This window comes from Suricata suricatta, chromosome 9 (genome assembly GCF_006229205.1).
Source record: "Suricata suricatta isolate VVHF042 chromosome 9, meerkat_22Aug2017_6uvM2_HiC, whole genome shotgun sequence".
NCBI classification, from domain to species: domain Eukaryota; kingdom Metazoa; phylum Chordata; class Mammalia; order Carnivora; family Herpestidae; genus Suricata; species Suricata suricatta.
Window position 1 is genome coordinate 110724607 of NC_043708.1, and position 21209 is coordinate 110745815.

The following is a 21209-nucleotide window of genomic DNA, read 5'->3' on the forward strand; positions in this document are numbered from 1 at the left end:
AAACATAAGAGACTCAAATACAGAGAACAAACAGAGGATTGGGAGAGTGGTTGGAGGAAGGGGGGATGGGCTAAATGGGTAAGGGGCATTAAGGAATCTACTCCTGAAATCATTGTTGCCTATACGCTAACTTGGGATGTAAATTAAAAAATAAATTAATCTAAAAAAAATAAAAAATGAAAATATGAAAAAAAAAAACAGTGCAAGGACAAGGGTACAGCAGTTTCTTCCCACAAGTCTGAGTGGTTTGACCCCAAATATCCAGCAGTTGAGAGGGAAACATCCCGAGAGTAAAAGAAGATCAACTCCTCATAACCTGAAGTTAACAGAAAACTACTACTCAACTGGCTCCAGATTCTATACTTCCCAAGCAAACAACCTTCTAAATTTTTAATGTGGTCTTATAGCTTAGAACCCAGCTGGAGGGAATCTCTGGTGTAGAGATTCTAGATCTTGAGCCAGACTTAACATCTATCACTATAAGTTGGTATTTTGACTTATAAACCTGCTTTTAGCTCTTTTTTTTAATATTTACTTTTACGAGAGAGAGAGAGCGTGCAAGAAGGGGAGAGGCAGAGAGAGATGGACACAGAATCCAAGGCAGGCTCCAGGTTCTGAACCGTCAGTACAGAGTCTGACATGGGGCTCAAACTCACAAGTCATGAAATCATGACCTGAGCTGAAGTTGGAAGTTTAACTGACTGAGACAACACCCAGGCACCCCTAGATCTCTTAACATGATCTTTTCTCAGAATTTAACACTTGTAGGGAAGCAACTTCTGAACCATCAAACAGAACAAGATCATACTAACCTGATTCTACAGTGACTGCACCAAGATGCACATCAACACCAGACACTCTATCTGGCCACCACACATCAGTCAACTACTCTTCTAGCAGCCAAGAAAGAAATTCCCACAGAATCCTCCAAACCATCCACTCCTAGAGAATCCTGAATTGAGTTTATATTCTGACCACCCTGAAAGGGTGGACCAGACTAAAGGTATGCCAGACTAAACTTTCAATATGGTTTAAATAAATGTATGTGCTCCCTTTCGAAAGACTGAGCTCTTTAATTACTGAAAATACTTATGAAGAGGTTAGAATGATCACGAGCAAACCCCCTCACATACATCATCCCAACTATCTTGCTCTACCCTCTACAGCAACTCCCTTCTACCCTATGGATGAGCCAGGACACCCAGGATCTAGCTGCAATTCACGTTAACATGTTCTATAATCTCACTTTTCTTGTATGTAAAATGCTCACTGCTGTATCCCCAGCACAGTTCCTAGCATACAGCAGAATCAATAAATATTATTTAACAAATTAATCAACACTGGCAAGATCAACTGCAATAATTATTCTGAGAGATGTATACTGTGCAAATATAACTCATGTTCCCAAATCTTCCTAATGCTAAATATCGGTATAGAGAAGGGCTGCGCTGAGATGAGATTTAGGCCTCTGAAAATAACTACGGTTGCCCAAAATTATAAAGGAGAGGAAGATCTAGCTGAGCCACCATCAATAGCTTGGATTATAAAACGACAAGCTTGTCAAAATGTGGGTTAAGTTCTAGTCCCAATAATCTGACAAAAACATTTAGTGAGAGCATGGTGCTAGAAAATATAGTATACAACCAAGACATGCTACTCAAAAAGGAAGGAGGAGAGGGGTGCCTGGTGGCTTAGTCAGTTGAGCAACCAACTCTGATTTTGGCTCAGGTCATGATCCTAGGGTGGTGGGATCAAGCCCTTCGTCAGGCTCCATGCTGAGTGTGGAGCCTGCTTAAAATGCTCTCTCCCCCCATCTCTCCCTGTCTGTCTGTCTCCCTCCCTCTCTCTCCCTCCACCTACTCTCCCCTGCTTATACCCTCTAAAATAAAAAAAATAATAAATTTAAAAAGTTTTAATAAAAACATAATTTTTTTTTATTTTTTTTTGAGAGACCGAGAGAGACAGCACAAGCAGGGGAGGGTCAGAGAGAGGGAGAGACACAGAATCTGAAACAGGCTCCAGGCTCTGAGCTAGCGGTCAGCACACAGCCCGACACGGCGCTCGAACCACAAACAGTGAGATTATGACCTGAGCCGAAGCTGGACACTTAACGGACTAAGCCACCCAGGTGCCCCCACAAAACATAAATTCTTAAATTAAAACTCTGGCAACAAGTTGCCTTGAGACCTTTTCCCATGCAAAGACTGTAGGAAGCATGAATGTTCATTACTGAGGCAAGGAACTCTTGATTTCAGCTCAGGTCATGATCTCATGGTCATAGAATTGAGCTCCGCCTGTTTGGGATTCTCTCTCCTCTGACCCTCCCTGCTTCATGCTCTAACATAAACAAACATTTTTCTTTTTAAAGGAGGAGAGATATATGAGCAAGTAACTAAAATACAACATGATGAGAATTACAACAAATTTATATAAAGTATTATAGAAATGTGGATGAAAAAAGCAGAGCTGGATTAGGAATGGGAGAGCAACCATGAAAATACAAGGTTAGGATAACACCCTCAGCAATAGAAGTAGGCCAGGAAGAACTAGAAAAAAGTCCAGTATCCAGGACTAATGTTCTGCCTCAATACAAATCAAAGCATACTATTAGAAAACAGGCCTCTGGCTCAGTGGTCCTTCTCCAGTGGGTGTGGGCATACCCAGGAGTGTAAAGGATGACCCACTGGGATGAAGGGAGAAAATACTGCGTACTCTATTTTTTTAGAGTAAAAAAATAAAAAGAATAGGAAATTAAGCCTTGTGAATTTAATGTTTGGATAAAAATTGGCACCCTCATAAGGTTTCATGCCAGCCAATCACTGCCAATATTTGAGATGTTGGAAGAAAGAGTGATGTTCCATAATAAGAAGTGTGTTTGTGCAAGTGGACTTGCATCAATTTTTGTTGTTATGGTAAAATGTATATGACATAAAATTTACCATTTTAACCATTTAAAAATTTTTTTTTAATGTTTTATTTATTTTTTGGTACAGAGAGAGACAGAGCATGAGAGGGGGAGGGGCAGAGAGAGAGAAGGAGACACAGAACCGGAAGCAGGCACCAGGCTCTGAGCTAGCTGTCAGCACAGAGCCTGATGCGGGGCTGGAACCCACGAACGTGAGATCTGACCTGAGCTCAAGTCGGAGGCTTAACCGACTGAGCCACCCAGGTGCCCCCATTTTAACCATTTTTAAGTATACAGTTCAGAGGCATCAAGTACTGTTGTCCAACTATATAAATTATTAGCTACTAAAGCATAGTAAAATATGTGGCTTTAAAAGATTCCTATCAAGAAACTCTGTATTAAAGATGATACGAATAATGCAATTGTAAGTGAACAAAAGAATGTCAGAGCTAATACCTCCTCCAATTCCTTTTATAGGCCTTCTTTGGCTAGAATGAAGTTTTTAAAAAATTGATCAGATCTAAGAAGATGGTCTCCCAAATTAAAAAAAAGTATCACGGTTAGTTACTCCAACCATGAATCCATATGGACTCTCACTGATTAACCTCACCCGGAAGTATATATTCTACATCAGGAGTCTGCAAACTGGAGCCCACCAAATCCAGCCCACCGTTGTTTCTGTAAGCAAGTTTTCTTTCTTTCTTACAGTCACACTCATTTGTTTACATATTGTCTAAGGCCACTTCTGTGCTGCAAAAGTAATGTTAAGTATTTGAGACAGAGACCTCATGACCGGCAAAGCCTAAAATATTTAATATCTGGCCCCATACAGGTTCAAGTGTGCTCCCCCTGCTCTGCGTCAGGCCTCTCAGAAGTATTCTTTTCAGTTTTGCCTTTTTTTTTTTCAGCTAATAACTTTCCAGCAATGAAAAAAAATGTTTAATTTTTTTAATTCGCTGAACCCAGGACCAGTTCTTTGAACCTCTGTTTCATTCAAAGTGTTCATTCAGCATGTCGCTTATTAGTCTTCTACTCCACACTCCATCTCTGCGAAGCTGGGCTGGAACTCCCCAACTGCATTTTCCCTCCCTTGGGCGGCTTCCTGTCCAGTTCCACTACCAGTAGTAGACACTTGAAGACACCGGAGGTAAAAGGGAAGGAGGAATGAGACGGGACTTTCTCCTTCTTGTTTGCTTGCTATTCACACCAGCACTGCCCTGGCAGGTGGCTCCTGTCTCAGGTTTTTCTTTCCACCTTGTGCAGGTGGACCCAGCGTCGGGGCAGCTCTTGGAACTACTGGCAAAGCTCTGAGAAGCCCCTTCTCTGAACTTCAAGTTCCTGCTAATGGCAGCCTCTTCCCTGTTTCCCCTCCCTCAATGCGTCTTTTTGCTTTTTTGGTCTTCTAACACCTACTTAATAAATTTTTTAAAATTTCTTCTGCAATAACTAGTGTGGTTACTATTTTCTTTAGTGGTATACCGAGATTTAAAAAAAAATAATGACTCACAGCTAATCACTGTGTTCTAACCAAATATTAATGTTTATAAGCAAAAAGGTTTTGAACCATTAATAAAATATTCCCTTAAAAATAGTTCATGTTTATTTCATCCTTTTTAAATTGTAAAGGTAAAGAACTTTCTGAATGATAGGCACGCAGACCTACACAGAAATGGTGCTTGCAGCTCCAATTCTAAAATCTCAGACATGGCCAAGATTAAACACAGAACAATATAAATGATGAAGAGCTCATCTTCTCCCAGTGAGGATGGAAATCTTAGCGGACTTGAGCTCAAAGTAGACAATTAGACAAATAGAAAGACTAACCAGATTTTCTATGGTCTCTCACCCAACAGAAAGTATATATCTAGAAACATTAATTCCCTTACAGAGAACAAGTGATCAAACTATAAAGCCAAACTCCTAACCACTGTGTTACCAATGGTAACAGCTTAGCTGTAGACAAGCAAAAACAAAAAAGTAGTAGAAAGGGAGACTACTAAAGAAACAAAGTCAGCCAAGAGTCAGTCCTGGGAGCCAAGAGAAGATGCACTTCAGCTTCATCTGCTCAGAGGTGCAACACTGATTTTTGTTTTTACAGCTTTACTAGAGGTAGTTATCAGTATACAAACAACTGAACATACTTAATGGATACAATTTGATGAGTTTGGACATATGCAAACACTTGTAATTCCATGACCACAATCAAGGTAATAAACATCATCTTGGAATCTCCATCACTTCCCACCACCTCCAAAAAGTCAATGACTCATAATTATTCACTCTGTTGAATAACCAAATATTTTTTAATAAGCAACACATATTTTGAACCATATTTGAATTTGAACCAATATTACTACAGAAGTTTACTTCATGTTTGTATAGTCCTTTTTAATTTGTTCCTGTGTCTCATATCTAATGGATATAGTATATATGTATTATAGAAAAAAGTCAATAGATTGGTGAGTCCATCAAGAATTGTCAGTGTCACAGAAATGTTTACTTTTACAAAAGGGAGTAAAAGAAACCTAATGAACTGATAACATCAATATTAGGAGTCAAATACTTCATGCTTATTTTAAGGCACTATTTAGGCCAAAGCACATTTCTTTGAAGCTGAATATGGTTTATCAGAAAGAAAGGAATGGGGGTGGTCTCCAGGAGTCTCTTCATTTCAGCCACTTGTACCTATAATCATACCACTGCTCACTGAATCCAAAATACATTTCACTCAGGATAGAATTATGATCAGCATTTTTCTATATTCATTGTAAAAAAAAAATGTCCATTAAGCATCTGCTATCCACTAGGATCTGTGCTAAGTGCTGGAGAGTCAAGTGAACAATATCGACATAACCCCAGTCCTCATCTAAGGTTACCCTCACCCCCTTTACTATCATTCCCAACCACTTCTGCAGACCCAACAGTCAAACTGCCTGTATCTTCCCCATGGCACTTTCAATAGGCCCTTGCCACAGGTAAGCAATTTTAGAGTTTTTTGCCCTGTAAAGCAGATTCTGTTGTCCAGATCTCTCCCTCAGAACAAAACCCATTTTTGTTCAGTTAGATACCATACCCTCCTCTCAGGGAAGGGAACAGATAAATTTCTGAATCAATCATGGTGCTGCTCATGCCAATCACTGATTTAAGCATGGGCATGTGAAGCATACTGGTCAAGAAGACAGAATGGGGTGAATGGTGGAGAGTACATCTTACAGCAGTTTCTGATAACAAGGTTTCCTCACTCCTGAAAAACTTCTGATTCTCAATCAAGGGCAATATTACACCCCAATAGGACATGTGACAATGTCTGGAGACATTTTTGGTTGTTAAAATCGGTGGTGGTTGAAGAGTGTTCCTGGCATCTAGAGGGTGGAGTCCAGGGATACTGCTAAACATTCTACAATGCACACGACAGTCTCCCACAACAAAAATTATCTGGACCAAAATATCATGAGCACCGAGGTTGAGAAATCCTGCTAAAGATGATACACTAGAAGAGACAGTGTCTTCTCTCCTTAAGACTCTGGACGAGACACCTAGAACTGCTAGAACTGGCAAGTATCAGTTTAAGGGCAAAGCCAATGCACAAACATGAGCTTCAGAGAAACTAGAGTGGAGGCCTGATTGTACTAAGCCTGGAAATGCCCCAACGCTAGATTTCATATGTGACCTAATTTCTTTATTATATGAGCCATTAAGTAGGGTTTCTATTATAGCCAGGGCATCCTAAATGATAAAATCCACTTGTACTTTAACATTTACCACGAGTCTTTTCACAAAGATTACCTCACTATTATAATATTCTAAAGTATTATAAGGTATCAAAGAAGCAAGAAAGTACTTACGATGGTATTATTTCTATAGTTACTGACTAGCCATGAGTAAAGGAAGAAAGATACTAAGGGCTCCCACCACCTGTCAACTGGCAGAACCTAAGTAACTGGCATCATCTTAGGCTTTGATATGTACATTATCTCAGTCTGTCTTCAGAACAACCCAATTAAAATCAGCATTCTACCAATGAGGAAACTAAGGATTCCAAACCAATACAGCTAATTAATGTCTAAGTTAGGACTCAAACTCTGATCTGTCAGATTCCAAATTCCACAGGTATCTGTGGAAACAAGAATAAGGACATGTAACTCTGACAGACCTAAGCAAAGTTAAAAGAACTAGCAGAGGATCAGGTCTAGAAAATGAGCATACAAGGCAAAAGCAAAAAACTTATTCAGTACAGCACAATGGTAAAAAGGGAATTCAAAAGCCACAGGAAACAAATTGCCTTTTTTTAGAAATAACTTTTTGTTAACAAATGTTCTTAATACTGCATAAAATATACAGAAAATTGCAGACATTCACTGAACTTTTTTAAAGTTTATTCTGAGAGAGACAGAGAGAGAGAGAACACGAAGGGGAGAGGCAGAGAGAGAATTCCAAGCAGGCTCCTCAATGTCAGTAAGGGGCCTGATGTAGGGCTCAAACTCATGAGATCAGGACTTGAGCTGAAGTTGGATACTTAATCACCTGAGCCAGCCAGGCACCCCGAAAATTGCAGATATTCACTTAACAATTTGACATGTTCCCTTTTAGTTGAAAAGTATGCATCCATCTTATAAAGTTTTGTACCTTGCTTTCTTACTTAGGAGCTTCTGTTTCATGAATGATTTCTCCAAATACCTTTATACAAGATTTTTTTATAGGGGCGCCTGAGTGGCTCAGTCAATTAAGCATCTGACTTCAGCTCAGGTCATGATCTCACGGTTTGTGTATTTGTGCCCTGTGTTGGGCTCTGTACTGACAGCTTAGAGCCTGAAGCCTGCTTCAGATTCTGTGTCTCCTTCTCTCTGCCCCTCCCACACTCATATTCTAGCTCTGTCTCTCTCTCAAAAATAAATAAAACATTTGAAATGTACAAGGAACTCACCAAACTTCACACCCACAAAAGAAATAACCCAGTGAAGAAATGGGCAGAGGACATAAACAGACACTTTTCCAAAGAGGACATCCAGATAGCCTACAGGCAGGCAAATGAAACGATGCTCAACATCACTCATCATCAGGGAAACACAAATCAAAACTACACTGAGATACCACCTCACGCCAGTCAGAATGGCTAAAATGAACAAATCAAGAAACTACAGATGCTGGCGAGGATGTGGAGAGATGGGCACCCTCCTACACTGTTGGTGGCAATGTAAACTGGTGCAGCCACTCTGGAAAACAGTGTGGAGGTTCCTCAAAAAACTATCCATAGAACTCCCTTATGACCCAGCAATAGCACTGCTAGGGATTTACCCAAGGGATACAGAAGTGCTGATGCATAGGAGCATATGTACCCCAATGTTCATAGGAGCACTGTCAACAATAGCCAAAACATGGAAAGAGCCTAAATGTCCATCACCTGATGAGTGGATCAAGAAGATGTGGTGTTTATACACAATGGAGTACTACATGGCAATGAGAAAGAATGAAATATGGCCATTTGTAGGAAAGTGCATGGACCGTGAGGGTGTCACACTAAGCGAAATAAGTCAGGCAGAGAAGGACAGAAACCATATGTTTGCACTCATAGGTCTAACAGGAAAACAGGAGAAACCTAATGAAGGACCAGGGGGAGGGCAAGAGGGAAAGAGAGTTGGGGAGAGAGAGGAACGCAAAACTTGAGAGACTACTGAATGCTGAAAATGAACTGAGGGTTGAAGGGGGAGGGGCAGGAAAAGAGGTGGTGGTAATGGTGGAGGGCACTTATGGGGAAGAGCACTGGGTGTTGTATGGAAACCAATTTGACAATAAACTATATAAAAAATAAAAATAAAAAATTTTTAAAAGATTTTTTATAGATTATATTCTATTGATATATACCCTACCTACTGATGAACTTTTAAGCTGTTTCTCATTTTTATTGTTACAGACTCAGCCCAAGCACACCATCTTGATTACTCCAGCTAAGAGATCACCCCCATCTGACCACCTGCAGCAGTGTGGGTACCATACCGTTCACGTAGCACTTGCCCCATACTACCTACTTTGTTCTGCAATTATCTGTGTTTTTACTCTAACTCCCCAAGGACAATGCAAGCAACAGAGGGCAGAACTATGTCATTCAGACCTGTCACCCAATTCTATGCTCTGTCTACCATAAATATACAAATCTCTCCTGAATAAAAACAACCATCACAAAAAACAAAACACACCCATACAAACAACAAAAGTTAAGAGTCTAAAGAGGTCACTAAAGAAGAGGCAACTTGAGATCAACTATGAGAAAGAAAGGGAGCTATCAAATCTTTGCGTGACTGAAAAAGACAGGAAGATGAAGTTGTCCACAATAATAAAGAGGCGGTATGAGGGAAGGGCTTCAGAGGAAAGGAGTTCAGTCATGCCCAGTATGAACTGACAATGAACTATTCCAAATCTATCACAATGAAAGATGAAGACAAGCAATTAATCAGCTTGAGAGAAGAGAGAGCAAAAGCAGCAAAATAGGAAGCCATTTTTGGCTCAGCCTTAAGTTTCTATAAACACCACTTGCAACCAAACCAGAGTCATGTCTTTAGAAGGTATCAGGTATTTCCTCACAGTCTCTCTGAATACGAAGCTTACATTCACTCATTGGACAAATATACACTAAGGATCAGCTATGTTCCAAACACTGTTAGGAAAGTAGACAGCAAACAAGATTTCCAAGAGGAAATACTGACATCATAAGTCAGCAAGAAAAAGATAAGGATTATAAAGTAAATGGAAAGCAAGCCAATATGCTCGGTTGTCTCTGATTCTTCCTTTTCCTCATACTTTAAAACAAATATTGGGAAGTCCTGGGTGAATAAGCTGTTTCAATACTTGGTTTATTCAGCCCAAGGGCCTGGTTCCATATTTAAAATGGCCTTTGGCAAATAATTAAAATGCGCTCATTTGAAATATAATATATATAAAACTAAGCACAGCTGTTGTTTAGAATTTAATAAATTTTTTTGGGGGGGGGGATAAAATGGCTTTTGTCCACTAAAAGAGAAAAGCACTTCTCTTGGAAAGGATAAACAGTGCCTCACAGATTTCTTTACCTTTCAATTGCAAGGGCCAAGTATGTGTTAAGACTAGAGGCTGGCCGCCTTCCTGTGCCATTTTGCTGCCAGTCTTTGGCACAAAAGCCCTTTGGCCAGGATAACTTACAACAAACCCATTGTTGTGTAACCCTCAGTGCCACTTATTTATTGGTTTTTGTCACACACATATTGTAAAAGGGAACTTTGTTCTGCACTTAGCACGCTAAAGGGCACCTGAAGGTCAAACTGCAAATGTTTTCATGTCAGACTCAATGGGCTTCACAAAGAGATAACTGAGAGCATCTGGAACCTCCTTTTCAACCCTCCAAATTCTAGGCTTTGGTAATAATTCAACTTCTTGGGGTCCAGCACCAGGGCACATCCAAGGAGGTTAAGAACTCATAGTAGGACCCTGGATGGTGGGATCACTGGTAAAATGAATGAACAGACCATACATACACAGACCTGTATCCTTACCCAGTCTCAAATAGTTTTCTTCTGCTTCCCAGGACTAATATTCCATTCATCTACTTGACAAACATGGAGTCTGTTTAGGATATTCCCTCCCTCTCCACACACACACACACACACACACACACACACACACACACACACTTGCACTCTCTCTAAAGAAATATAATTAATTAATTAATTAACTTGGGGTGCCTGGATGGCTCAGTTGGGTGAGTGTCTGACTCTTGATTTTGGCTCAGGTCATGGTCTCATGGTTCATGCGATGGAGCCCCACATCAGATTCTTTGCTGGCAGCATAGAGCCTGCCTGGGATTCTCGTTGCCCCCGCCCCCCTGCCACTTGCATGTGCACACACACACTCTCTCTCTCAAAATAAACCTTTAAAAAAATAAGTAAAATAAAATCTGCTTGTACTAAATCTCTCATGAATGTTTGATTAGGTAACTATAACCAACAAATCCCTCAACAACTCATCACTAACCTTAAAAGAATACTTAAAAACCAGAATTGGAGATTATATTCCTATACTTTATCAACCTACTAGTTTCAACATCAATAAACATATACCAGGAAAATTTCTATTTATATATCTCTAATACAAAAAATACTTAATCTCCATTTCTTCATTCAGCAATAATGATAATCTACATTACAACTGAAGTGGGAAGACACCAATCTATTTTCTTGGAATCCTTAAAATGCCCTGGCAGACCTTTCTACTAATTTACAGGGTTCACTAAACAGATAAATAAATGCAACTCTGGGACTCCTGACAATTACTCGTCTGACTTCGGCTCAGGTCATGACCTCACTGTTCAGGAGTTCAAGCCCCGCACTGGGCTCTGTGCTGACAGCTCAGAGCCTGAAGCCTGCTTTTGATTCTATGTCTCGTCTCTGCCCCTCCCCTGCTTATGCTCCCTGTCTCTCAAAACTAAACATTAAGAAACAAAAAAATAAAAAATAAATACATAAATGCAAGTCTACCTATCATAAACCAATTCTGAGCCACATCTCATCATCAAATTCCCAGGTCACAGACATTTTCCACACTAATCTGGATTCAAAAGAAGTTCTCTGAAACAGAATAACATTTTTTTTTTTTTGCTATGATCCCTTTATTTAAGTACACTTAATAATCTAGGGAACCGACTAAGCAGCAAAAGCAGAAGTATTATCCACCAGGGGATACTTTCTGAGAGTGACCCAACTTTTTTTTTTTTTACCAGTGACTTGTTAAAGATCAAATAAATTACTTGTTTGAAATTAATGGCACACTTTCAAGAGAGTTGCTATAATTGTTGGTAAGGGGGAAAAATTCGACAGTCTTACCATAATATGCAGCAGTCATACTCCTAGGTATTTACCCAACTGATCTGAAAACTTATGTCCACATAAAACCTGTACACAAATGTTTCTAGCAAGTTTTGTTCATAATCATCAAAAGTTGCAATTAGCCAAGATATCTTCAATAGATAAATAGACAAACTTTGATACATCCATACAATGAGATATATTAGTCAGCAATAAAAGTAAATGAGCTATCAAGCCGCAAAGACATGAATGATTTTTTTTTGTTTTTTTGTTTTTTGTTATTTTTTTTAAATGTTTTATTTATTTTTGAACATCAGAGGGGGAGGGGCAGAGAGAGAAGGAGACACAGAACCGGAAGCAGGCACCAGGCTCTGAGCTAGCTGTCAGCACAGAGCCTGATGGGGGGCTCGAACCCACGAATGTGAGATCTGACCTGAGCCGAAGTCAGAGGCTTAACCAACTGAGCCACCCAGGCACCCCTTGTTTTTTGTTTTTAGTTTGAGGGAGAGAGAGTACAAATGGGAGAGTGGGGCAGAGGGAGAGAATCTTAAGCAGGCTCCATGCTGAGCCCAATACCACAACTCTGGCATAATAACCTGAGCCAAAATCCAGAGTCGGACACTCAACTGACTGAGCCACCCAGGCACCCCAACATGAATGAATCTTAAATGCACATTGTTAAGTGAAAGAAGCTTGTCTTAAACGGTTACATACTGTGTGACTTTAATTATGTCGTATTCTGGAAAAGGTGAAACTTACAAAGATGGTGAAAAGATCAGTAGTTGCTGAGGTGGGAGAAAGGTCATGGAGGAATAGTTAGAAAGACTAAACTGGTTAAACAAGGAATTCTGTGTAGTACTGTGATAATGGATACAAGGCAGTGCATGTTAAAACTCAGAACTTTAAGCAGCAGAAAGAGAAATCAAGAAACTGATCCCGTTCACAATTGCATGAAAAACCATGAAATACCTAGGAGTAAACCTAACCAAGGATGTAAAAGACCTATATGATGAAAACTATAGAAAACTTATGAAAGAAATCGAAGAAGACACCAAGAAATGGGAAAACATTCCATGCTCATGGATCAGAAAAATAAACATTGTGAAAATGTCATTACTACCCAAAGCAATCTACACATTCAATGCAACCCCATCAAAATTGCACCAGCATTCTCAAAGCCAGAACAAACTATCCCCAAATTCGTATGGAACCACAGAAGACCCCAAATAGCCAAAGTAATATTGAAGAAGAAAACCAAAATGGGAAGCATCACAATCCCAGACTTTAGCCTCTACTACAAAGCTGTCATCATCAAGACAGTATGGTATTGGCACAAAAACAGACACATAGACCAATGGAATAGAATAGAGAATCCAGAGCTGGGCCCACAAATGTGCGGCCAATTAATTTTTGACAAAGCAAGAAAGAGTATGCGATGGAAAAAAGACTGCCTCTTTAGCAGGTGGTGCTGGGAGAACTGGACAGCAACATGCAGAAAAGTGAAACCAGACCATTTTCTTACACCATACACAAAAATAAACTCAAAATGGCTGAAGGACCTGAATGTGAGACAGGAAACCATCAAAACTCTTGAGGAGAAAGTAGGAAACAACCTCCTTGACCTCAACCGCAGCAATTTCCTACTCGACACATCCCCAAAGGCAAGGGAAATGAGAGCAAAAATGAACTATTGGGAGGGACCTCATCAAGATAAAAAGCTTCTGCACTACAAAGGAAACAAGAAAACAAATAAGCAACCAAGGGAAGGGGGGGGGAAGATAGTTGCAAATGACATTATCAGATAAAGGGCTAGTATCCAAAATCTACAAGGAACTCACCAAACTCCACATCTGCAAAACAAATAATCCAGTGAAGAAATGGGCAGAAGACATAAACAGACACTTCTCCAAAGAGGACATCCAGATGGCCAACAGGCAGATGAGATGATGCTCAACATCACTCATCATCAGGGAAATACAAATCAAAACCACAGGAGATACTACCTCACACCAGTCAGAATGGCTAAAATGAACAAATCAAGAGACTACAGATGCTGGCGAGGGTGTGGAGAGACGGACATCCTCCTACACTGTTGGTGGGAATGTAAACTGGTGCAGCCACTCTGGAAAACAGTGTGGAGGTTCCTCAAAAAACTATCCATAGAACTCCCCTATGACCCTGCAATAGCACTGCTAGGGATTTACCCAAGGGATACAGAAGTGCTGATGCATAGGAGCACATGTACCCCAATGTTCATAGAAGCACTGTCAACAATAGCCAAAACATGGAAAGAGCCTAAATGTCCATCACCTGATGAGTGGATCAAGAAGATGTGGTATATATACACAATGGAGTACTACATGGCAATGAGAAAGAATGAAATCTGGCCATTTGTAGCCAAGTGGATGGACCTCAAGGGTTTCATGCTAAGTGAAATAAGTCAGGCAGAGAAGGACAGATAGTTTGCACTCATAGGCCTAACAGGAGAAACCTAATGGAGGACCATGGGGAGGGGAAGGGGGAAAGAGTTGGGGAGAGAGAGGGATGCAAAACCTAGAGACTATTGAAGACTAAAAATGAACCAAGGGTTGAAGGGGGAGGGGGAGGGGGGAAGAGGTGCTGGCAATGGAGGAGGGCACTTGTGCGGAAGAGCTCTGGGTGTTATATGGAAACCAATTTGACAATAAACTATTTTTAAGAAGTAAATAAATAAAAATTTTAAAAAATCGAACTTAAAAAAAACTCAGAACTTTAGGGCACAAACAATAAGCCTTAATATATGCAATTTTTTTTTAATTCATTGAGGAGGTGGGAGGATCCCAGGATGGAAGGCAGAATGTGACAAAACAATCTGTTACAAATGTATAAAACAAGTCGATAAAGGGAATGTGGGTACAGGTTAGTAATTCTGATAGTGCCTTACATGTACGCTGGAACTGAATGATTTAAGCCCAAGGATGGCAGATGGTAGGAGACCAGTCTTTCACTGTTAAGAGTGAGAGGTGACAGGTAAGAAAAAGAGGTGACTAGAGTGACACAGGTGGTAATGGATTCGAGCTGGAGAAATCAGTATTAATTCATGCTTAGCTTCATATACTACAGAAGGTTACATATAAAAATAGTAATAGATAGGTGTATATACACTGACCAAATATACATATATCTATTTCCCTGCTCTGTCAGCCAAAACGGCTGACATCAATGAGCATGACTAGCACCCAGGTAATGGCTTATCCACTCTCCAATAAAATAAACAGGACTCCTTGGAGACATGGCTGATTCTAGGGTTAGGGCAAAAAATATAGAAGAAAATGAGGGCTCCTGGGTGGCTCAGTTGATTGAACGTCTGACTCTCAATTTTGGCTCAGGTCATGATTCCAGGGTTATGGGATTGAGTCCTACCTCAGGCTTTGCACTGAGTGTGGAACCTGCTTAAGACTCTCTCTTTCTCTCCCCCTCTACCCCCAAACCACCCTCATGCTCACGTGCTCTCTCTCAAATTAAAAAAAAAAAAAAAAAAAAGGTGATTAGAAGATAAACCTGGAGCATCTTGTAGTGCCAGAAAGTAAAGTAGTACTGGGTTCTGGAAGAACCTACCCACAATAATGGAGGACTGTCCAAGAAAACAGGAGCTAACCAAAAAAGCTCCCAGTGGCCAGTGTCAAGCACTAAAATTAAGCAGTGACGAACTATAATCCAAAGCATAAGATAAATACATGTGAGTCCATACTGATAAAAATAAGTAATTGAATAAACAGGGGAGAAGAGACAAATCTCTGGTGCATAAGAATTCCAAATAATGTATGCAGATACTCTGCATAGGTGGGGAGAACTCTACAGAGAAATGTGACACACACACTTCCCTCAGCCAGGTAATCAAGGTCAACATCAAGTCATAAACCATGTTGACAGTACATATCCTTGATATGAAGTGATGAAAATAACTTATCACTGTAGTCTTCCACCCTAAACACATAACCCCAATATAATCACAAGAGAAACATCAACCCTCAATTGAGAATATTCTACAAAATACCTGACCAGTAACTCTTCAAAATAGTCTAAGTCACCAAAACCAATGAAAGTCTGAGAAACTGTCAGATGCAAGAGGAAACATGACTATTAATTAAAAGCAATGTGGTATGCTGGACGAGAGTCTGTAACAAGAATATTAGGTAAAAACTAAGGTAATCTGAAGAAAAGACTTTACTTAATAATGTATCAACACTCATTCAAATTGTAACAAATTTACCTTAGTAATATATTAATAATAAGAGGAAAAAATACTAGGAAAAAACTGCTAATATCTCCGAGCACATGAGATTATAAACTGCTTGACTGTTTGCACTTTATACAAACAAGTCAGTGTTTTCAGTAAAAAAAAAAAAAAAAAAAAAAGGACTTTTTTTTAAAGGAGAATAAAGCAAAGCAGAGAGGGTTAAAATCTAAATAGAAATAGTAAATTTTCTATCCAAGCATTCTTTAGTTTTTCAAAAGACATGGAAGTGGGGCACCTGGGTGGCTCAGTTGGTTAAGTGTCTGACTTCGCGCAGGTCACGATCTCACGGTTTGTGGGTTCAAGCTCCGTGTCGGGCTCTGTGCTGACAGCTAGCTCAGAGGCTGGAGCCTGTCTTCAGATTCTGTGTCTTCCTCTCTCTCTGCCCCTCCCTTGCTCATGCTGTCTCTGTCTCTCTCTCTGTCTCTCTCAAAAATAAATAAAATATTTTTTAAAAATTTTAAAAAAGATATGAAAGTAACAATTCAATTTTAGTCTAAGGTTTTCAACCACTGTCCATTCAGACAGTTACTTAAGCAATGAAGGGTGTTGAAATACATTTTTTTTAAGTTCCAAAATTTCAAGAGATCATTCATGAAATCGGGGCATTTTCAAAACTTAAAAATGTTGGCCCCTAACACAGATGCCACACAGATTTTAAGGAATTTGCTATAATTCACTTTTATAACATTATTCTAGTGAATGTATTAAAAAGCATACCAGATTCTAGTGAATTAATTACAGTTCCATAGTGAGTAAATCGCATTCAACAATTTGTTAGTGGCAAACACAACTGGGCAGTCAACACACCAGTGCATATTCTCCTTTATGTGTTAGCAAGGACAGTGAATACAACGAATTTAAAATTGTAGTCTGTCGGGAAGGGTGCCTGGGTGGCTCAGTCAGCAAAACATCTGATTTTGGCTTAGGTCATGATCTCATAGTTCATAGGTTCAAGCCCCACGTCAGGCTCTGCACTGACAGTGAAGAGATTGCTAGGGATTCTCACTCTTTCTCCTCTCTCTCTCTCTGTTCCTCCCCCACTCATACTTTTTTCTCTCAAATAAACAAAAAATAAACTTAAAAAAAAAAAACTGTAGTTTGTCAGTAACGTCCAATCACAAGTAAGCCAGTCCCTTCCTCTCCTCTAAGGATGTGAGCCAAATCACTAGTTATCCAAGAATCTAGTAGAACAACCAAGTGCAGGCTCAACTCAGACATCACCATCCATTACCACATTAAAGACAATAATCACTTTCATCTATGTGAACTCCAGGCAGGTACTGACTTTTCTTGAAGGAAGTTAAGTAAGGGGGAGAGGGTAGGGAGCTGGTGTGAGTCTCTAACAGTTTATTTTCTTTCCCTTAATCTCCTGAAGGAGTAGACCTACAATAAGAGAATCATGCTGTGCTCGCTTTGGCAGCACATATACTAAAATAAGAGGCTCATGCTGTATTTTTGAAAAGCTCTACTAGCATTCCTTTTCACTAAGGCAACAAAGAATTTGCTTAAAGAACAGCAGTGGATAAAAGCTTATAGCCCTGAAACACAGATTAAGAAGAAATACCAACTTGGTCCAACTTACAAGAGTTGTGCCGACGACGGAAACTTTTGGACTGACTCAAGGATTCCGTGTGCCTGTCCACGTAACTCTTTGAGCACTGTTGCAGCTGTGGGGAAATGGCAACGTCTTGGCTCTTCACATCTGTTCTCTTAGGGATATTCTGAGGGGCACTGCTGGAAGAGGTTGGCTTCTTCACCAGCTTGCCTGTGCCATTCTGATTGATACCCACTTGGTACCCAATACCAGAGGGGCCTAATTCTGTCTGATGAAGGTCTCCAAAATGTTGGTTTTCTCCAGGACCTGGTATCTCCAGAATTTTTAATTCTGTAATGTCACCTGCCCTGAAATACATAAAAGAGTCCAAGTCTCAAAACTATAATAGTGTCATACCCATGTTCATAGCAGCATTCTTCTCAGGAGCCAAAGAGTAGAAACCCAAATGTCCACTGAAAGATGAATGGATAAACAAAATATGGTATAGACTTACAGTGAAATATTCACTAGGCCTTTAATTTTTTTTAATGTTTATTTATTTTTTGAGAGAGAGACACACACACAGTGTGAGCAGGGAAGGGGCAAAGAGAGAGGAAGACACAGAACCTGAAGCAGGCTCCAGGCTCTGAGCTGTCAGCACAGAGCCTAACGTGGGGCTTGAACTCAGACTATAAGATTGTGACTTGAGCTGAAGTCAGATGCTTAACCGACTGAGCCACCCAGGCGCCCAGCTAGGCATTTAAAAGGGAAATTTCGACACATGGCACACCATGGATGAACCTTGAAGACAGTATGCTAGGTAAAATAAACCATCACAAAAGGAAAACTATTAAATGATTCCACTTTATATGAGGTATCTAGAATAGTCCCATTCACAGAGAAAGAAGGCAAAAAATTGGTTACCAGGGCTACAGGAAAAGAAGACTGGAGGGTTAGAATTTATAGGGTATGAAGTTTCACTATGGGATGATGGAAAAATTCTGGAGATGGATAGCAGTGACAGGAGGCAAAGCTGTGGAGGTTACGGGGGCCAGATCATACTTATATTACATTTTTCTGGTGGCTGTAGGGAAGGTAGAAAAGCTAGCAAAAAGAACTCTGAGTTAGGAGATCAGGCAAGAAATAAGAGGGAATGAACAGGGCAAGTGACAACGTAAATGGAGAGGGGAAGATGAAACCAAGAGACATTTGGACTCCATAGGGTTTGGGGACTAACTGATTATGAGGATCAAAGAGAATGAAGAATTTACAATCATTCCTAAGTTTCTAACTCAGAAAAGTATAATTAGTTTACCCAATTAAGGGTAGACATTTGAAAGAAGAAACCTACAGATAACATAATGAGTTCAGCTTTGAAAATTTTTAAAATTTTTTTAATGTTTTGGTTTATTATTGAGAGAGAGAGAGAGAGAGAAACAGAGCATGAGAATGGGAGGGGCAGAGAGAGGGGGAGACACAGAATCTGAAGGAGGCTCCAGGCTCTGAGCTGTCAGCAAAAAGCATGACAGAGGCTCACACTCACAAACCATGATATCATGACCTGAGCCAAAGTTGGACACTTAACTGACTGAGCCACCCAGGCGCCCCAAAAATCTTAAATTTAAGATATTTTGTGGGAGCGTGGCACCTGGGTGGCTCAGTTAGTTAAGTGTGTGACTTCAGCTCAGATCACAATCTCACAATTCATGGTTCAAGCCACATGTCGAGCTCCATGCTGGCAGTGCAGAGCCTGCTTTAGTTTTCTCTCTCCCTCTCTCTCTCTCTACCCCTCCCCCGCTCACACTTTCTCTCTCAAAATAAATACATTAAAAAAGAGAGAGAATATATGAACAAAGTTCAAATATTCATTAAAAAAAAATATTTTGTGGGAGAGGTGCCTGGCTGATTCAGTCAAAAGAGCACCCGACTCTTGATCTCAGGGTCGAGCCCTTTGCTAGGTGTAAAAACAAAAAGATATTGTGTGATACCCACCTGGAAATGACCAATAGACAAAATAAGTGTCTGGAGTTCAGATAATGGGTCTAAATTAAAGGTCTGCGGTCTCATTAATGTGTAAGAAGGTACACATGAAGTGGCTGAGAGAGATTACAGACTATGAAAAGAATCAAAGAGAACTTTGAGTAAATCAACCTTAAAAAGTGAGTAGAAGAGGGGCACCTAGGTGACTCAGCACCCAACTTCGGCTCAGGTCATGATCTCAGGGAGTTCAAGCTCCACATAGAGAGCCCACTTTGGATTCTCTGTCTTCTCTCTCTTCCCCTCCCCCACTCGCATGCTCTCTCTCAAAAATACACATTAACAAAAAAAGAACTTGGTGTCAGGGATGTAAAGGAATGGAGGAATACAAGAAAGAAAACCCAAAGGAGTGACAGAGGAACTAAAAGAGGACTCTTCAACAGTTAGGGGTCTTTGAGTAAGGTTAGAATGAAGACACTGCACAGAATTTGGCAATTAGTTAATTTGTAACAATGAACTAGCAAGAGCTACTTCAGCAAGACAGTAAAATTAGAAAAAAGACAATGATAGGGAGAAGGAGGACTAGAGAATGGGGCCACAAAGAGAATGAAAACAGACCATTTTGCTCTGAAAAGAACCGTGGGCATAAAGAGAAAGGAAAGGACATGGCAATACCTAATGACACATGCCAACTGTGGGTGAACATGAGTGCTGGAGGGTGTGAATTGTGAGGGAAGGCTGGGAGCTGGAATGCAGAGAGAAAGACAGTATAAAGGTTGATAACGAAGACACAAAAGAGATGGAGTATGGTGTCAAAGGAGACAGAAAAGGATAGTATGTAAAGTGTACAGGACAAGGGTAGCCCAGAACACAGAGAATATGTCTTTTACTGATTTTAGAAGACGTTACAAATAAAAATGGATACTTCTACAGAAAAGATTATGTGAAGGTACTTTTCAGAGAGTCAAGGAAGCTCTTGTCTGACCATTCTGTTGTTGCTCTAATCTAAGCAAGGGAGATTGGTGAAAAGCGGGATGTGCAGACAACAACTTAACTTGAGATCCACAGACAAACACTAAGAAAAATACATTCCAGGGGCACCTGAGTGGCTCAGTCAGTTAAGCATCTTGAGTCTTGGTTTTGGCTCAAGTCATCTCATGATTCATGAGATCAAGCACTGCATTGGGCTCTGTGTTGACAGCTTGATCCTATGTGGGATTCTCTCTTCCCCTCTCCCTTTGCCCCTCCCCTACTTATGCTCGCTCGTACTCTCTCTCTCTCAAAATAAATAAATATTAAAAAAAAAAAAGAAAGAAAGAAAAATACATTCCTGTAACCAAGAACTTCAGCTACTAGAAACTGTGCTTCTGGAGATAAATTATAATACAAATCTACAAAGAGATACATTTAGGTGGTGGGGAAAGGATCAATAAAGTCCTTAGACATAAGAAAACACAAATAATAAAAATCTGAGAAAGAAAATTTAAAGATTATTCTGAATTTGAGCCATTTAAATAATATAATATTGACAGAGACAAGAAAAATGTTTGACAAACCCCAATTCATTGGCCAAAAGCTAATTACAACACAACACAAACTCTATGCTCAAACAGCAGCTAGACTAGAAGAGTTACAACTCCAAAATCTCACCCAACAAGACTCTCTTCAAAAGCAGCCCTCTAC

At 40.0% G+C, this 21209-nt stretch overlaps 1 protein-coding gene across 2 annotated transcripts in view; it reads right to left on the reverse strand.

Moving 5' to 3' along the window:
- The window catches only part of EDC3 (enhancer of mRNA decapping 3), a 66351-nt gene that overhangs the window by 26396 nt on the left and 18746 nt on the right, over positions 1 to 21209 (reverse strand). For both annotated transcript variants that reach the window (XM_029951908.1, XM_029951907.1), the window contains exon 3: positions 17598 to 17917. In XM_029951908.1, coding sequence (XP_029807768.1) covers positions 17598 to 17917 — 320 coding nt within the window. The remainder of the gene's footprint in view (positions 1 to 17597; positions 17918 to 21209) is intronic.